The 17210-nt window shown below is 52.2% G+C and overlaps 5 protein-coding genes across 5 annotated transcripts; 1 reads left to right on the top strand and 4 right to left on the bottom strand.

The window, feature by feature from the left end:
* Positions 1-67: 67 nt before the first annotated feature.
* BDW47DRAFT_42991 (TatD family hydrolase) lies at positions 68-1583 on the top strand. Its single transcript, XM_024819012.1, has one exon. It carries the CDS (start codon positions 131-133, stop codon positions 1316-1318), a length of 1188 nt encoding a protein of 395 aa, XP_024675947.1. The 5' UTR covers positions 68-130; the 3' UTR covers positions 1319-1583.
* A 529-nt stretch (positions 1584-2112) lies between these two features.
* BDW47DRAFT_43017 (nuclear transcription factor Y subunit beta) lies at positions 2113-3525 on the bottom strand. Its single transcript, XM_024819015.1, has 4 exons — positions 3148-3525; positions 2709-2819; positions 2525-2652; positions 2113-2443 (listed from the first exon to the last, which is right to left on the bottom strand). Exons 1-4 carry the CDS (start codon positions 3299-3301, stop codon positions 2204-2206), a joined length of 633 nt encoding a protein of 210 aa, XP_024675948.1. The 5' UTR covers positions 3302-3525; the 3' UTR covers positions 2113-2203.
* A 2234-nt stretch (positions 3526-5759) lies between these two features.
* Positions 5760-6833, bottom strand: BDW47DRAFT_98831 (putative prefoldin subunit 2). Its single transcript, XM_024820738.1, has 4 exons — positions 6708-6833; positions 6546-6636; positions 6255-6447; positions 5760-6189 (listed from the first exon to the last, which is right to left on the bottom strand). The coding sequence occupies exons 1-4, from the start codon at positions 6745-6747 to the stop codon at positions 6157-6159; spliced, it is 357 nt and encodes a 118-aa protein (XP_024675949.1). The 5' UTR covers positions 6748-6833; the 3' UTR covers positions 5760-6156.
* Positions 6834-10714: 3881 nt separating this feature from the next.
* On the bottom strand, positions 10715-11954 carry BDW47DRAFT_98834 (putative oligosaccharyl transferase subunit Dad1). Its single transcript, XM_024820739.1, has 3 exons — positions 11532-11954; positions 11199-11389; positions 10715-11103 (listed from the first exon to the last, which is right to left on the bottom strand). Exons 1-3 carry the CDS (start codon positions 11808-11810, stop codon positions 11037-11039), a joined length of 537 nt encoding a protein of 178 aa, XP_024675950.1. The 5' UTR covers positions 11811-11954; the 3' UTR covers positions 10715-11036.
* Positions 11955-12098: 144 nt separating this feature from the next.
* BDW47DRAFT_98837 (putative C6 transcription factor) lies at positions 12099-15057 on the bottom strand. Its single transcript, XM_024820740.1, has 2 exons — positions 14407-15057; positions 12099-14321 (listed from the first exon to the last, which is right to left on the bottom strand). The coding sequence occupies exons 1-2, from the start codon at positions 14962-14964 to the stop codon at positions 12444-12446; spliced, it is 2436 nt and encodes an 811-aa protein (XP_024675951.1). The 5' UTR covers positions 14965-15057; the 3' UTR covers positions 12099-12443.
* Positions 15058-17210: the final 2153 nt, after the last annotated feature.

Genomic DNA, 17210 nt, shown 5'->3' on the forward strand with positions numbered 1-17210 from the left:
TGGGAGACCCACGATTACATCACCCGATCCAACCGATAAGTTGATAAGCATCAACTCTCCCCACCATCAATCTTCTCCTCCTCCTCTCCTCCTTCAACACGACTACACAATATTGTATATACATCCAATAATGACTACACCAAACGCCAACCATGAAGACAGCTTCCCCTGGCACCTCGGCGTCCACGACGCCCACTGCCACCCCACCGACACAATGGCCTCCATCGCCTCCATCCCAGACATGAAAGCCGCCTCTCTAACAGTCATGTCCACACGCGGTCAAGACCAAGACCTCGTCCTGCAAATAGCCCAATCCATATCTCCACATAATCCAAACACAGACACAAACACGCCAGAAAAACCACCCAAAGTCCTCCCCTGTTTCGGCTGGCATCCATGGTTCGCGCACCAAATCTACAACGACACCAATACCAACACCACCAACGACAACGACACCAAAACAACCCACTACACCCAAGTCCTCCACCCCCCACCAACCTCGACCTTCATCTCCAGCCTCCCCACCCCAACCCCCCTCTCACAACTCCTCTCCGAAACCCGCACCCGTCTAACCTCCCACCCCACCTCCCTAGTCGGCGAAATCGGCCTCGACCGCTCCTTCCGCCTCCCCAGCCCCTGGACAGACGAGGAAGAAGCCGCGCGCGATCCGAACACAACGCCAGGCTCGCGCGAAGGGCGCACTCTCTCCCCACACAGGGTCCAAATGGAGCACCAGAAGGTCGTGCTGGAGGCGCAGCTGCGGTTAGCGGGTGAGCTGGGCCGGCCTGTCTCCGTGCACAGCGTGCAGGCGCACGGGCTGGTCGTTACCTTGTTGCGCGGGTTGTGGGCGGGGTACGAGCGGAAGAAACCGTCGAGGAGGGAGAGACGGCGGCGGTATAGTGCTGCTGAGGCGCATGCTGATAGCGACAGCGATGCCGAGGAAGGGCAAGAAGGCCAACACGCACAACCAGGCGGAACCCAACCACTCCCCTTCCCGCCCCGCATCTGCATGCACTCCTACTCCGGCCCCACAGAACCCCTCAAACAATTCCTCGACCCGACCAACCCATCAGACGTATATTTCTCCTTCTCAGCAGTCATCAACTTCAGCGGACCTTCCTCGGCCAAAGTCATGGCAGTGATCAAAGCCCTCCCCGACGATCGAATCCTCGTCGAGAGTGATCTGCACACGGCGGGGCCGGCGATGGACGAGCTGTTGGAGAAGGTCACGAGGCAGGTTTGCGAGTTGCGGGAGTGGCCGTTGGAAGAAGGGGTTCGGCGGTTGGCTGGGAATTGGCGGCGGTTTGTATATGGGTAGGTTGTTGAGCAGAGTGTGCGCGAGGTGTGGAAAGGGAATGGGACCGATGTAACTGTTGTACTCTATAGATAGATATGTTGTACATTGGGTCCTGTGTATGGGTAGGTATGTTGTACGGATACAATGGAAGTCTTATGTATGGATACTATAGATAGACTGGCTAGTCAGGTCGTACGACCAACGGCGTCCCTGCAGAATCCACACCCTGACACAAACAACCGCTCCACGCTTCTACCGTGACGGATGGATCAGACTGAGACAAGCAATGGGCCGCGAGACCCGACTCTCTCTATATTGTTCTAGTCCAATCCTTCATCAGACGAGCTATTGGTAGACTGTTGACAACGTAATAATAACCACGGATAGGTAATAGATACAATGGAGATCTCGACGTTCCCAGCCCTCAGATAAGGCTTGCCCTGTCGTCGTACCGGCCAATTGTATCATCAAGTTCCAAGCTGCTCTCCATCCGTGCCTTGCAAGGCGCAGGGACCAGACCAAGGGCTGGAACGTCAAATTCCATGTAAGAACAGAAGATGAAAAAATAAAAATAAAAAACCACGCAAAACAACAAAAGAAATAAAAGAAAAACAAAAAAGAAATTAGTAGCGCCGCCCCCGAGAGCCCACACCGATGGTGGGCTCATCCGATCCGTTAAAAGATATCCCATAAAAACCATTGTATCGTACCGCGTCACCAACATGCTGTGCAGGGAGAATTAACCGGGATGGGAGCAGCTGGAAATGCGGGCCGTCCAAGAAATCTCCCTTCGGAGATTGGGAGCCGGCGACAGGACAATCCGGTCTGCCTTCTTAGCCTGTGTCGAAACATCAAACCGCAGCTTGTTCCAGACGATCTCCCGGATGACTCCCCAGACAAGTTGCATTAGTAGGATTCGCCACCGGTTCCGTTGTGCGGCTGTCCGACCATAGGCGGGTAACCATAGGCGGCAGTCTCCTGTTCAGACGGATCGAGGTTCGGGTTCATGACACTGCTGGCATTATCAGCGCCGGGAAATCCCCCCAGAGCACCAGCGGTACCCGGACGTGCGCCTGTGGCAGGATCTCCAGAAGCATACCCACTGCTAGTTGGCCGGTTTTGGTGTTCGCCCCTGGCGGACTGGGTCTAGAAATCCCATTAGCACGGAACGGGCCAGAGTGAAGGGAAAGAAAGGGGGCGGCCTGGGAAATGTTGCACAAGTCTTACCTCGCGATATTTCGACAAATAGATCTTGAGCGCCTCGGCGTAGTTCTCAAAACCCAGGGACGTCATGGCGAACAGAATATCTTCACCGTTGACGGTCTTGCGCTTCTCCTGCTGGCATTTTTCGGAAGCTTTGTGGATGGCATGTCAGCACGCTTTTCCCGTCTTGGTTGGAAGAAGCACTGACCTTCGCTCGTGATGAACGAGATAAACTCGCTCACGCATTCCTGCATGCATTCCTTCGCTTCCTTGGCGATCTTTGCATTGTCTGGCAACGCCAGCTTCATGATGCGGGCCACTTGAGATGGACGATTAGCATGTGTGGTGGAACTCGGGGACTCTCTCGTCGCCGTGTAATAGATTTACGCGCGATCTAGTCTCGGGGCCGTCTCAAGGCCATTGGACCAAGGGTAGCACATCCGCCGCCCGCATGAGCGATCCCCAATGCGCGCAGAGATTATGAGAGCATTGACGAATAGGGACATTGGGGGAATATGACAAAATGAGAGGGTAGGCGCAGGGAGCGGTCAGGTGTAGTAGGGCAGAGCCGGCGGTTGACCAGCAGCTAAAATGTAAGGCACGCGCAAATCAGGAGGGCAGAGAAGCTGCAAAAAGACGCGACTAACCATTGGCAATTGGGAGCCATCTGTCCTGCTCCTTCACCTCGAATTCACCCTGACCCTGTCCATGTTCTAGCTGGTCCTTGTCCATGTCTTGCTCTTCACCCGATTGAATTTCAGGATCCACTTCAGGTTCCTTCGAAGGAGAGGCCGACGACATGATTTTTAGCTGTTTCTGGATCGCGTCGTAATTACTAGGTTTAGAAAGAGCGACTGGGTCTAATTGCTCCGTTGGCAACCACGTCAGAGAGGGAGGCAGTGCGCGCGCGATGGGGTTTGCGATCTCGAACGCGACTGGGAACTAGCGCCACGAAAGCCAGGGGTGGGTTGGACTGGCTGGGCAGCGATTCGCTTCACAGTAGCCTGCAGCCTAAATGTGGAGGACGGGCGATGTCAGCACGTGTGGGGGATTGGCAATGCTTCCGCGATAGCTTTGCCCTGCGGAGGCCAGCCGAGTCCGGGAAGATCGGGGAAGTGTCCAGTGACGATTAGAGATGCGCTTGGATTTCTGATTTCAGAGTTCTTTTTTTCTCTCTTTCTCCTTTCTATTCTTTTCTTTTGTTTTGTTTTGGTTTCTTATTTTCTTTTTTTCAATTATTGATATATATCCTTTATACCCAGCTAATTCATTTCTCTCATAATATGAAAGATATTGGAGGGAATGCTGCCTAGGAAAGGACTAGACTTACAACAATATGCAGCAAGATCAACTAGTATGCGCGCTCTCCAAACACGGAGAGAGATCTGGGAAGCTGGCGCGGGATGTGAGACGCGGGTAATGCGACACGGAAGTAACCAGTGGGTCACTAGGCAGTGTGGCACGTTGCGCAGAGGGGAAAGGAAGAACAACAACAACACCAGTAAGGCACTAAAGACTCCGAGGACAGTAAGCCGATCGAACAAGATGATTTTCGGGGGATGAAGGGGGGTGGGGAAACTGGGATTGGACGAACGTGAAGGGAGATTCGATGCAAGTAGATAGATAGATGGAGGTACCTCTCTCTCTATTCTTACTGGAGACGGCCGCAATGCCCGCAGACCGTCAATTGGCGAACCAGAAGTCCCTGGCAAAGAGCCACGATCACTGGTTGTTGGTGACGACGTAACTGCACCCAATGAGGTCGAGAGACGAACCGGGGTTTCTTCTCCAACAAAACACGGGGTTAAAAAGCGATGATACTAGATGAACGGGATGTCAGAAGTTCGATGACCGAATGATAGAAATGAAGAAGAAGAGGAGAGAATCGCGACCTGAAAGAGGGAGAGGAAATCCAACCCAAATCTGGAAGGCCTCAGGTCCTCATTTACAGTCGTATTACACAGCTCTGTACTGCGCTATTCCTATTGAGGATAGACCCTCACGTCAGGGACTCGGCCATCTGGGGAGGGGTCCGTATCAATACCGTATTTCACGTGATTCCATCCAGTCATCATCGGTCGAGAGGGCAATCGATCATCAACAACAATCGAGATACTCGCTAGTCTTTACTCCTGACATGGGTATTCGCCTACTTGGGCTATCACGTTTCAGATCGAATTTTCATTTATCTATGTAGATGGTCTTTTCTGACCAGGAGATAGATTGCATATCATCAAACAGCCTACCATCACCGTCCGGTCATGCCTGCGAACAAGGCTGGGTTGAAACGCCGGATTGCAACTCTCCAGCAGGATCGAGTCAACAGCTAGTACAGTCGACGACGAGGATCTGCACCCCATAGAGAATGGAACCACCTCACCCATCGGTCGACCAGGTGCTGCAGCGACGCATGCGCTGTCAGGCATCAAGGTCAACCAGATAGTTTGAGCGCATAACGGCAAAAGGCCGTCATTCTCCAAACAATGATGCTCACAAAGTACTCCGTATCAAACCGTAGTCAAGGAATAACGACGGCCGTGGATGTGATGCATCCTCTCTGATCGGGAAAATCGCGGTGGGGGCCCTGATGCAGCCCAATATCAACATCGGCCTAGTTAGTCTAGTGACTCGAGACAGTACCTCCATCTAGATCAAAGCAGGGCTGTTCATCCAAAGGAACCAGGCCAAATATTCAAACAAGACCTGATGTACTACAAACAAAGCACTCGAAACAATGAGCAACACCACCCGATAGAGCAAAAGATATAAACCCCCCAATCAACAGGATTGGTTGAGGCTAATGTGAAGCGGCCAGTCAGAGGGGTTGGCGGCGGACTCGGATCTTAGTTTGATACATCTGCAATCCGTCGACAAGGCCAGTTGAAACGTCTATCTGGTCGCAGCCTTGGTCAGGCCAGCTGCAGCCAAGAAGTAAATCAAACCGTCTTCTGCACACGCCTTCCATCCCTGTTGATTGGACCCCGGTCTTAATGGCCAACTCACTCGAACCACAGAGCGTGACAATGCCTGATTGACTAATGCACGAGTATTCCTCCTGCCCCCTCACGTATTGGTCCGAATTAGGCTCCGTTAGCAAATCGCAGAGGCCCAAGGATAACGGTATGTCAAGTTGAGACCGTATCCTAATGAAGGATTGTGCTTTTTCACTAGTGATTGATTGGAGAAACCGATATATGGGTACAGGAGAAAAGACATGAATAATTCAAAATAAAAAATAAATATCGGATCGTCTTATGTTGTCATTAATGGTCTATTTTGATATCTTTTTGAGCCTGAATCAGTCAGGCATGAGTGCGTCCAACGCCCCAGCGCGCTATCACCGGACTGTCCTTTTGCTGCACACCCTTTTCCCGCCCCATCGTCCCATATCTGTTGTGGATTTGCTGACGTATGGATAGAGCGTGCTACGGAAGGCATTCCGACTTTACTCCGTTCGACCCCAACCGCAAACGAACCAGACCCGTCCAAGCCCGCAATGCTGATGGCGGAATGATGTAGTCTCTACACATGTTCAAACTCTCGGTAACGCCGACTTTTCAGGGCTTCCAGTCTCCCAGTTGCTAGTATGTCCCTCCTCATGGTAGCCAAAAAAGAAACAAAACGGGAAAACAGCGCTCGATGTGTCGTGAAATCGACTATGGTTGCACGACTTGGATGTGGTTCTTTTTCTGCAGGTACCAAAGGAGTCAGATATGTTGACAAGTTAAACGTGTGAACATGGAGGGGAACGCACCTTCCAGTTATCCAAATCGGCCTGCTTGGCCTTGTACTGCTTCAGAAGCTCCGCCAGCACCTGCTTCAGTCCATCCGAGTTGGTCTTCAAGGTGGGCAAAACGTCTTCTATCGAGCGCTCAACCAGGACGCCGTTCATCATGCGAAAACATTTCCGTTCGCGGGGCAAAGGATCGAGAGTTTCGATAACGAGCCTAGAAGTAAGGACGGGTCAGCGTGAGCGTCCCTAAAAGCGAACGATGCATGTCCGCGCGCGGTTCCTAGTCGCGCATGAAATAACCTCCAAACTCACTTGTGTTCTTCGGCTTCCTGCTCAATGTCCCCGATCTTCTGCGCCATCTGCTGTAGCGTATTCTTGAAGTTTGAATACTGGAGCTGGAGCTCTGCGGGGCGTTGGTGTCAGTTGCTCGCCTCTGGAATGACGGTACATTTTGTGCGACGGAAGATCACATACCCTGCTGCTTCTTTTGACTGACTTGGGGCTGGCTCGCCATTTTGCCTGTGTTTTATTGATAACAAAAGGTAGGTCTGGTCTGTCGGAGCTGGTGCGGGGTGTTGGATGTGGTTAAGCGTCCGTCTGCTGCCTCAGGCAAACAAAAGGATAAAGGTCATGTGATCTATAGATGAGGAGTCTTTCCTAACACCATCAATATCTTCTTCTTCATTCTTTTGCACAAGATTATTCAATCCAGATGTGATTATATTGATATGTATGTACAAACTTTCAGCGTATTCTTCGCAGTGGAATGTTAATCCCCGACATATCACACCTTGACGGATGAACGACAACAGATAAGAGATACTGCGTTAGATGCTACTTATACAAAAAGGCCAAGTATTGTATCACTTAAGAGACTAGTATACAGACGAAGACGCATACAGTCGAGCAATGAAATGTACGTCTAGATGGGAGAACGAATCCCGCTGGCGCAAAATACTCCGGCTGCAAACTCAGGACATAGCCTAGGGCTGACGCCTGGCCCAGAATGAGGTGGCTCATGATAAAAAGCTGTAGACGCAAGTAATAATAAACCACTCCAAGCCAAATCAATGACTTCAAGTACCTATGAACAAGATCATTCCGTATGTTACCGTCCAAGAACGAGGATGGATCTATACAATATCACGTGATACAACCTGTGTTTGTACTGTTTGTCTAGCATCGGCGATAACGTCGTTTCTCTCTCTATCAATAATTCTTCCATTTGCCTCAACAACCACCAGGCGCATCTACTCCTGGTGACCTTCTTGAATCTCTCTCTATATATTCTCGTTAATACTGTTCCCTTCTTCTATCTTTCTGGTCAGAGAGATCCCTTCATAATGCCGGAAGACCAGCCACCAGCCAAAAAGCTGAAGAGCTCCAATCTCCCCCCCACACTACGCGATGCGAAGCGCAAAGACATAGACAACTGGGAGACGAATCGCATGCTGACGTCGGGCGTGGCACAACGACGAGACTTCGACGCTGATTTCGCCCCCGAAGATGACGAAGGCACGCGTGTCCATCTGCTGGTGCACGACCTGCGCCCGCCCTTCCTCGATGGTCGCACGATCTTCACCAAGCAACTGGAGCCCGTTTCGGCGGTCCGCGACCCGCAGAGCGATCTGGCCGTCTTCAGTCGCAAAGGGAGCAAAGTTGTTCGGGAGCGACGGCAAAACCGCGAACGACAGAAGCAGGCTCAAGAGGCGACGACGATGGCAGGCACGGCGCTCGGCAACCTGATGGGCGTCAAGGAAGATGAGGGAGACAGTGCGGTGGCGCTGCCCGTGGAGGATACATACAAGGGTGGGAATAAATTTGCGCAGCACATGAAGAAGGACGAGGGTGGGCAGAGCTCTTTCAGCAAGAGCAAGACGCTCCGCGAGCAGAGAGAGTTCTTGCCGGCGTTCGCCGTGCGGGAGGACTTGCTACGCGTTATCCGAGATAATCAGGTAGTGGTCGTCATCGGTGAGACCGGCTCGGGAAAGACAACCCAGTTGACTCAATTCCTACACGAAGACGGGTACTCGAAGTCCGGCTTGATCGGGTGCACGCAGCCTCGCCGCGTGGCGGCCATGAGCGTTGCGAAACGTGTCAGTGAAGAAATGGAGGTTGGTTTGGGCGAGGAGGTCGGATACGCCATCCGCTTTGAGGATTGCACGAGTGACAAAACGGTGATCAAGTACATGACGGACGGTGTCCTGTTGCGAGAATCGCTTGTGCACCAAGATCTCGACAAATACTCGTGTATCATCATGGACGAAGCACACGAGCGGGCTTTGAACACCGATGTCTTGATGGGGCTGCTGAAGAAAGTGCTCGCTCGGCGAAGGGACTTAAAGTTGATTGTCACATCAGCCACCATGAACGCAGAGCGCTTCTCCAGGTTCTACGGCGGTGCCCCCGAATTTGTCATTCCCGGTCGAACGTTCCCCGTGGATCTTCACTTTTCACGCACGCCTTGCGAGGATTACGTTGATAGCGCAGTCAAGCAGGTCTTGGCCATCCACGTTTCCCAAGGCCAGGGTGACATCTTAGTTTTCATGACGGGACAGGAAGATATTGAAGCCACGTGCGAACTAGTGGACGAGAGGTTGAAGTTGCTGAACGACCCGCCAAAGCTCAGCATCCTGCCCATCTACAGTCAGATGCCTGCAGAACAGCAGGCCAGAATCTTTGAGAGAGCCGCCCCAGGCGTGCGGAAGGTCATCGTGGCCACAAACATCGCCGAAACCAGCTTGACCGTGGATGGTATCATGTTCGTGGTCGATTCGGGCTATTCCAAGCTCAAGGTGTACAACCCACGTATGGGCATGGACACGCTCCAGATCACACCGATCTCACAAGCCAATGCCAACCAGCGTTCGGGACGAGCAGGGCGCACGGGGCCCGGAAAGGCATATCGTCTTTACACGGAGATCGCATATAAGAACGAGATGTACATACAGACCATCCCCGAAATCCAGCGCACCAGTCTCTCCAACACCGTCCTTCTCCTCAAATCCCTCGGGGTCAAAGACCTCCTGGACTTCGACTTCATGGACCCGCCGCCGCAGGAAACCATCACGACGTCCCTCTTTGAGCTTTGGTCGCTGGGAGCGCTGGATAACCTCGGTGATCTCACCTCCCTCGGACGCCACATGACCCCATTCCCCATGGACCCCCCTCTCGCGAAGCTCCTCATCACAGCCTGCGAAGACTACGGCTGCAGCGAGGAAATGCTCACGATCGTCTCGATGCTGTCGGTACCCAGCGTCTTCTACCGCCCCAAGGAACGACAGGAGGAATCTGACGCGGCGCGGGAGAAATTCTTCGTCCCAGAGTCGGACCACCTCACGCTGCTCCACGTATACACACAGTGGCGATCCAACGGCTACTCCGACAGCTGGTGCAACAAGCACTTCCTGCACTCTAAGGCGCTGCGGCGCGGCAAGGAAGTGCGCGAGCAGCTGCACGACATCATGGTCGCGCAGAAGATGCCCCTCACCAGCTGCGGCACCGACTGGGACGTTATCCGCAAGTGCATCTGCTCGGGCTTCTACCACCAGGCCGCGCGTGTCAAGGGTATTGGCGAATTCATCAACCTGCGCACTAGCGTCACTATGGCACTGCATCCGACCAGTGCTCTTTACGGCTTGGGCTACGTCCCAGAGTATGTGGTCTACCACGAGCTGATCCTTACCAGCAAGGAGTACATGTCCACCGTGACAGCAGTAGATCCACATGTATGTCCTTCCTGCTCTCTTTTCCTCTTTCCCTCGCCCCTTCCCTCGTTCATCCCTTCCTCTGTTCTTTGCTTCTTTCGTTCTTCCTTTCCTTCCCTTGTTCCGTCTTCCATTCACTTCCAATACCCCGCCTCACCAAACCATCCCAAACCAACATCTCACTAACAACCCTCCAGTGGCTCGCCGAACTAGGTGGCGTCTTCTATTCCGTCAAAGAAAAAGGCTACTCCCAGCGCGAACGGCGCGTCACAGAACTAGAATTCAACCGTCGCATGGAAATCGAAAGCCAGATCGCAGCGGATCGCGAGCGCGCCGCACTGGCAAAGCAACGCGAAGAGGAGCGCAACGACCCCGCCCGGCGAAGACAGGAGATCGAAGTCGGCGGCGGCAGTCGGCCTGCGTCGAGGCCTGGGTCGGCTCGGCCGGGGTCTGCTGTGCGGAGGCCTGTTGTGGCTGCGCGTCGGGTGGGCGGTTTGACGGCTGGTTCGTCGGCATCATCGGCGTCGGCGTCACCGGCTGGGAGTCCGCGGAATGGGGTTGGGAGTAGTGGTGGTGGTGGTGGTGGTGGTGGGAGTGTGGTGAGGAAGCCGCAGGTTAAGAGGAAGCCTGGACGGGCGTTCTAAGTTGTGTGGTATTTATTGTGTACATAATAGGATGGATGGTGTTAGAGTTGATGGTAATATACCCGGATAGATTAGACAGTATTTTGCTATCTTTATCTTTCTCTTAGATGTTTGTATGCTCTTGTATAGCCCGCAGTGGTTGTCTAGACATTCAATATAGCATAAAAAAGGCAGTCTCGAGTGCGAACCGCAATGAGCTCTACTGATGAATACATAGATACACAGACAGTTAGACAAACAGATATTCGCTTCAAAACTAGGTATACAAATAGCATGTAAGTCAAATGGCAAACATTCAATTCCGCACAAGACGAGACGATTCATAGTCCGACAATCCGGCCAGGAGGTATAAAGATAGAGCCAAACCAAACCAGGCCGTCCATCCATCCCTAACCCCAGAGCAGAGAGTAAGACACACCGACATCCACCAGGGACGAACAGAAGCAATCCCACTAGTTGATAAAGTTAATACAGAAGAAGTGCAGAATCAAGCTCCCGAAGACGAAATCAGCAAAGGCCCTATTCAAGTCAGTCAGCCAGTCAATTCCCAATTGTCCTCTATTCCAGAATTGTAATTTCCCGGCTGGAAATAGAGAAAAGGAAAGGAAACCCACCGTTCATGCGAAATGCTTTCCTCCCCACTCTCATTCATAAACTTGCCTCCACTCTTCCCCTTCCCTGCTGTCTTCCCACTCGATGCGGAGCCGGACCCGGGACCACCGTTAGTGGTCTGCATGCGCAAGCTGGCAGTGAGGACGAATTGGCCGACGGAGGCGGAGAAGCCGCTCAGAAAGGCGTTGAAGGGCTGTCATTAGATATTATGTTAGCATTTGTTCCTTCTTTCCTTCTTTCCTTCGTTCTTGTTTTGGATCCTCTCTAGGTTCTCCACATCCTCCAAAAAGACACCCGTATAGAAAACGACCCTACAGGGCAGGAATAACACATACATAATTCCCCGCAAGAACACAATACAAGAACTGCACGGCCCCAATCAGCGCCAGGAAGCCCATAAACGCATCCAGCATTTTCGTGCGCTGCGGCGTGGACGTCAGGTACTGCTGCCAGACATGCTGCGCGATCTCAAAAGCAGAGGAATTGGCGGAGAGGGTTTTGGGACCGGAGGAGAGTTTGGTGGATGCGGCTGTCGTCGTTGTCGTTGTCGCTGTTGTTGATGGGGATGATGAGGCGGCTGGGGAGGCCGCCGCGGTGGAGCGCTTTGATGGCATTGTTGGTGTGTTTTTCTTCCAATCCCTTTTGGTGGATAAGTCAATTGCTGTAGCGCTGAAAATTGGTTCGGTTTTAAGGTTTCCCGGTGGGTGGGGGTGGATTGTTTGGTCGGAGAGGACTACTAGGGAAGTAGATGGGCGATGAAGCTACTGTGTACATTCGGGGATGCTTGGCTGGTTACGTAGTGCGGGTACACGTGACCTGCGCGTATCTACTCCGGACAATAGCGTGAAGGACGCCTGCGCATTGTTCTGTATGTTATTATAATTGTTTGGCGGGATGTAACCTTAGTTGAAGAATTTACTGTTTTGCTATTTTCAGGGTATATATAAGCTATAATACAGTGATCACGTGGATCAGACGGGGTATCAACCAGCTAGCCGATCTGTCGCCAGCCATTACAACATCACCATATCGTACATCGTATCTCATAATAGGTTAACTGGTCGATCCTAGCGGAGAGGAGACTTTCTGTGTAGTAGCCCAAAATTAGAGGCCGGAGAGGAGAAGTGGTCGTGACACATGTGGGAGTCATGATTAACAAAGGACTTTTGTAGAGGACACCCCAGTCAAGTCATGAAAGACACAGGCCTAGAAACTCATAAGAGATATCAGTTGGTAGCCTGGCCTTGTTACAAAGCATACCAGTCCGAGACATTGCTCGTCAGGTTGCCGATGGGATTTTCGGTCTGTGCCTCTTGCATGTCCATCTGGAATTCGCGCATCACTTCGTCCCACTCATCCCAGTTCAGTTGGGCAGGCGGGCCGTTCTGTGTGAATTCCATCGGGTCCAGAGAGATATCTGGTACAGGAGGCAGTCCCTCCGCATCAGTCTCCGGTAGTTGGGCGAGAGAAGGTTCTTGGGGATTAAGAGGGGCTAGGGGATCAACATCTGGGAACACTTGATCCATCGCATCTGATACCCCGTCTCGGAGATCTGGGACGTCTAAACTACCGGTAGACGAGCTCCCTTGCGATTCTCCTGGCAAATTCGACAATCGATATTGGGTTTCCGGGACTCGCGGCAGGATTAAAGGCGCTATTGTGGGTAGTGCGGCGCCGACAGGGAGAAGACTAGCGTTCGACACAATAAGATTCGGATCAAACTGACTCTGCATTTGGGCCTGTTGTTTGGCTCGCGCCGCGGATGCTCGCTTCATCAGCCGCGAGAGGGGCCGCCAGAGCATGCCTTTCCTCGATTTTGCCGTGCGCACCCAGTCTTCATATAGCGTCCCGACTGCGTACCACGCGCGGTCGGTCAGAGGCCCCTCAGGCCGTACACAGAGCTCCGACAGGATGAAAGCTATCGCGTGCCATTGCATATTCGTCGTGAACATCCAGCCCCATTTCTGGGTGTTCTTGTCGGTGGTCAGCAAGCAAGCAAACTCGGCCACCTCCACCGACGTCTTGAATAAACTTTCCCGAGACGCGGTGTTCAGGCTGACTCCCTGATCTGGCCGTGTCATGGGGTGATGGATGACCAGCCACAGCTTGGTCAAAATCAGCCGGGCGACCGTCGCACAGACCCACTGGATCGGGACGCTAGTATCACAGTGCCTAAGATATTTGGCCTCGATGCGCTGGTTTGTCGCGTGGATGAGCTTGCTGCACATGCTCGGGGACAACTGCATGTTGGTGGACGAAAAGGTGGTGTTCGGGCCTGTGTTGCTCACCCGCCGCAGGGCGACGGTGATATCGCCGCGGATGAGACAAAAAGTCATGTCCGTAAAGCCCTCGCGCTCTTTGGGTGGCTCCTCCATCTCAGGAGTAATGTCATCGTCATTGATATTCAAAGGGAGCCGAGTGTCGTACATTCTGTCGTGAATTTGGGCATTGGTTCCATGATCTTCGGATGATCGAATATCTAGCATGCAAATGTGCCACCACAGCCGCCGCCGCATTTCCGTTTCAAAGGGTTTCAACCCAAAGTTTGACCCGTCGCGGTGGATGCCCAGGCCCTGAGCAACGCGGAGAACCAGTGCTGTCATCGACCAAACAAACCGCGTGTCGTCCTCTCGACGCACGCCGATCAAGAATATCACCGCTGCTTGCAACAAGACCAAGCTCTGGGTGTTCAAGAAGTCCGCTCGGGACAGGGCCTGTTCCACGGCGAACCGATAGCGGCTGACAAGAAGATCGCGCTCTTTGCCCAGGATCGACATGCATTGCTCCGGTGACATACTGACGATGCTCACCAAAACTAGCGCCAGGAATAAGGCCTCGTGATTCCTGTCTAAACTCTCGGGTTGCTGGGAGGCGCTCATGAAGATTTTCCTGGCGGTGGGCTTGTGCACAACTTGTATGAGGGGCGCAACATTCTCCGTGTAAATGTCCCACAACGCCGGAAAGCTTGGTAGCGGAGGAAAGAAGCTGCGAAGAGAATGTGCAAGTGAGTAGTAACCAAACAAAAAGCCGTCATGATTGGCAAACGGTCCCGAGGCAGACTCAGGGGATGATGTATCTTCTTCATCCGATGACGGGGGGTCTAAAATATCCTGTAATTCTTCGATCTGGAATGAAGTTGAGTATCAGAAGGAGCAACGAGATGAAAGCCGTTTGTAATGGGTGTAAAAAAGGGCGAGAAAACAAGCTGACCTCGTCACCAAGACTAGTCCAAAACCGATTGCTCACATAGCGACTTCGGCCTTCATCGATCACCAGCCTTCCAAATTCATGGTCCAGGTTCCGTGGTTGCGCCGGCTTGTTTGGATCGAGGAACGGACAAACTTCAGGGTCTCCCGGCGACTCTGTATTCCCGGGGCATTCGCTTGAAGATACGCTAGCATCATGTGATTGCTGCGGTGAGGGAGGTTTCGACCGCTCCTGCGAGGCAATATTCTTGTCGTTCAAGTGTTCAATGACCCCTTCCAGGCGCCTCAATCGGGACAGTAGCTCTGCGTCGACGGGGCGCTTCGACTTGCGGGGGGCTCTCCCAGGAGGCGGGAAGACGCACTCAATCCCTGCCCTGGTGCAATTCGAGCACGGACATCGCTTATTGCAACGGACCTTACGACGCCGGCAAGTGACGCAGCTGCGCAGACCTAGCGGTTCCTGGGATGACTTGGCTGCATCTCCGGTGTTTGTCGGGGGCAACCCCGACTGGGTTGGAGGCTCGGTGGGGACATGAGCGAACTCGGGAGATAGAAATGACATGACAAAGTGTAGTATCCCATGTCCTACTTACACGGTCCAGCAGGTCAGGGGAACCGTCAGCAGATAGATATAAGCGAAAGAGTTTTCTCGAAGTGATGGTGAACGGTGTCAGACACCTGAGCTTACCAGGTAGGCCACTTCATTGTTCTTACAGTTCGACTCATACTGAGTGGAGACACATTCAGGGGGTATCATTGGCTGGATGTATATAGTGCTAATGACTAATCATTGTGTCAGTGGCAGATGACTAAGCATCGATCTATCCATCGATTTGACTTGGAATTCCCAAGGTTCACTTCAACCTCTTCAACCCTCCCAGTGGTTGGAACAGAAAGATCCATCAAATACGCATGGTCTTTACATCTAGAACTCTCTATTCTTCTTTTTGTCTCTTTGAAACCAAGAAAAAGAAGCAAACCTACCAGGAGTTGAACTCCTTGCCGCAGTACGAAGACTCATCCAGCATGATGTCATCAGTGTTCGACCCTATAATCAAAACAAACGCCTTTGCACCGCGCATGACCATCAGAAACTGAAAATCAAACTGGTCCTTGTTGTATCGTTCCCTGCTAGTTGTGATGCATTGGTCTGAGTTGCGGCAGTGGCTGAGAGTCGTGGTGACTCAGGTATGAGTCACTGGCACTTGCACATGTTTTTCTTACTCTATACTCTCTAGGAGTCAGACTGTCAGTAAACTTTGACTCGGGAATGTGCCGAACCCGTAATTACGATATACAGAGTTTACCATCTGTACGTTGGACTTTCTCGACTCCTCCAGAGAGGAACTTGGAAGCTTTAGGCAGCTCACGTTGCCGAGTTGGCTTCGAAGTAGGTACTCAGTAGCGATGGTTAAGTCACGCCGTGGATATACACAACCCGAGCTCTTTGGTCCGAAGTGCTTGAAAGACGAAAGACGACAATTTACAGAGCCATGGTCAACAGAACACAGGTGCCCACTAACTAGTTCAACAGCCCTCTCTCTGTTTTGGCATCTTTGTCACGTGTACAGTTTGCGCGGCTTGACTCTATCCACCGGTGTGAGGGAGGCTATCTCCTCGAGGTGCTTCGCACTAATACGGCAGCCTAAACGGCAATTCTACTCGACTCGAGCATGTGCCCAGGGTCTACTCCATACATCACGCACTAGAGACTCAAAAAATTTGCACGAAAGGCGCCAGAGGCATTCCGTACTCCGGAGTGCTAGGCTGTATCTGGTGCTAGTAGCAAGAAAGGGGGTCGGCCCCTCTTGGATTGAATTGACCACATTCTTGGCGATTTTGATAAGGTGATGATTGTACCGGATCGGCCCTGGGAACTAACCTGACGGATGAATCGAGCTGCCCAGTGGACTTGGCACTAGGCTACTTACATCCATCCCACTAGATGGTGCTCCTCTTTCTCGGCAAGGCAGAGTAGTTACCAATCCTCCGGGGAGTGACTATCGTGGGAGATACGGTTACAGTACAGACAAATTGTTGCGCTACTGAACCATTTCGCAATTCAGAGGGGGCCATCAATGGTGGATGGATTGGCTCATGAAAGCGATTCCTGCAAAGGAAAATTACGGTGCCCCAGCCGCCTTCTGCACTGCCCTGCGCCGTTAAATCTCGGGGGGGAGGGGGGGGGGGGATGGGCAATAGTGACAATCCATCGGTCGTCCATGTCTTCCATCGACTCGACTTAATCCCATAATGCCATTCTTATCTCAATCAGGTAAGGACACCGTCTGTTCTTTCTAGTATCCTTCGCGTTTCACTACGATGCCAGCTGGAACCATGCACAGCCCGCTGTTTCAACATCAGGAGAGTGGAGGCCAAAAAAGCGTGTCATGTGCGTTCCTGCGTGCTCGCCATCTCATTTCAGAGTGATTGACATGTCCGACTGGGGCGAATTGGTAGCCAGTTGTCAACTTGTCAATTGTCTCGTGGCAGTGCTCGATGGGATTGATGTTACTGTTGTCCACCACTCCCCTATCAAGTGTTGTAAGCGAAGTGCGGAGATCACAACCATGACCCTGGCTCGATCAAGTCCCATGGTTCGGACAGTGGGTAATCTTTGAAAGGTGTGATCAAGTGCTCTGATATCGACTAGCGCTATGGGCCGCAATATGGATATCCAGCCCATCTCTATACTGACCAGTCGACAGTACACGCTAGAACTCTGGGTTATATCATTCTTCTTTTGGTTGTATAATTGATTCGACTTCAATTGAGACGCGACTATGAACTATTGACCTTTGATTTTGT

This window comes from Aspergillus candidus (genome assembly GCF_002847045.1).
Source record: "Aspergillus candidus strain CBS 102.13 unplaced genomic scaffold BDW47scaffold_3, whole genome shotgun sequence".
Classification (NCBI taxonomy): domain Eukaryota; kingdom Fungi; phylum Ascomycota; class Eurotiomycetes; order Eurotiales; family Aspergillaceae; genus Aspergillus; species Aspergillus candidus.

Bases quoted from the DNA above. Each gene is read 5' to 3' on its own strand.
- BDW47DRAFT_42991 (XM_024819012.1), top strand. From the start codon at position 131: ATGACTACACCAAACGCCAACCATGAAGACAGCTTCCCCTGGCACCTC.
- BDW47DRAFT_43017 (XM_024819015.1), bottom strand. From the start codon at position 3,301: ATGTCGTCGGCCTCTCCTTCGAAGGAACCTGAAGTGGATCCTGAAATT. The intron at 2,653-2,708 runs GTCAGTGCTTCT...CCATCCACAAAG, and splicing joins CTCGTTCATCACGAGCGAAG to CTTCCGAAAAATGCCAGCAG. The intron at 2,444-2,524 runs GTAAGACTTGTG...TGGGATTTCTAG, and splicing joins ATTTGTCGAAATATCGCGAG to ACCCAGTCCGCCAGGGGCGA.
- BDW47DRAFT_98831 (XM_024820738.1), bottom strand. From the start codon at position 6,747: ATGGCGAGCCAGCCCCAAGTCAGTCAAAAGAAGCAGCAGG. The intron at 6,637-6,707 runs GTATGTGATCTT...AACGCCCCGCAG, and splicing joins CAGTCAAAAGAAGCAGCAGG to AGCTCCAGCTCCAGTATTCA. The intron at 6,448-6,545 runs GTGAGTTTGGAG...CCTTACTTCTAG, and splicing joins CAGGAAGCCGAAGAACACAA to GCTCGTTATCGAAACTCTCG.
- BDW47DRAFT_98834 (XM_024820739.1), bottom strand. From the start codon at position 11,810: ATGCCATCAAAGCGCTCCACCGCGGCGGCCTCCCCAGCCGCCTCATCA. The intron at 11,390-11,531 runs GTATGTGTTATT...ATCTAATGACAG, and splicing joins GTGTTCTTGCGGGGAATTAT to CCCTTCAACGCCTTTCTGAG. The intron at 11,104-11,198 runs GTGGGTTTCCTT...TGACTTGAATAG, and splicing joins GAAAGCATTTCGCATGAACG to GGCCTTTGCTGATTTCGTCT.
- BDW47DRAFT_98837 (XM_024820740.1), bottom strand. From the start codon at position 14,964: ATGTCATTTCTATCTCCCGAGTTCGCTCATGTCCCCACCGAGCCTCCA. The intron at 14,322-14,406 runs GTCAGCTTGTTT...ACTTCATTCCAG, and splicing joins GGACTAGTCTTGGTGACGAG to ATCGAAGAATTACAGGATAT.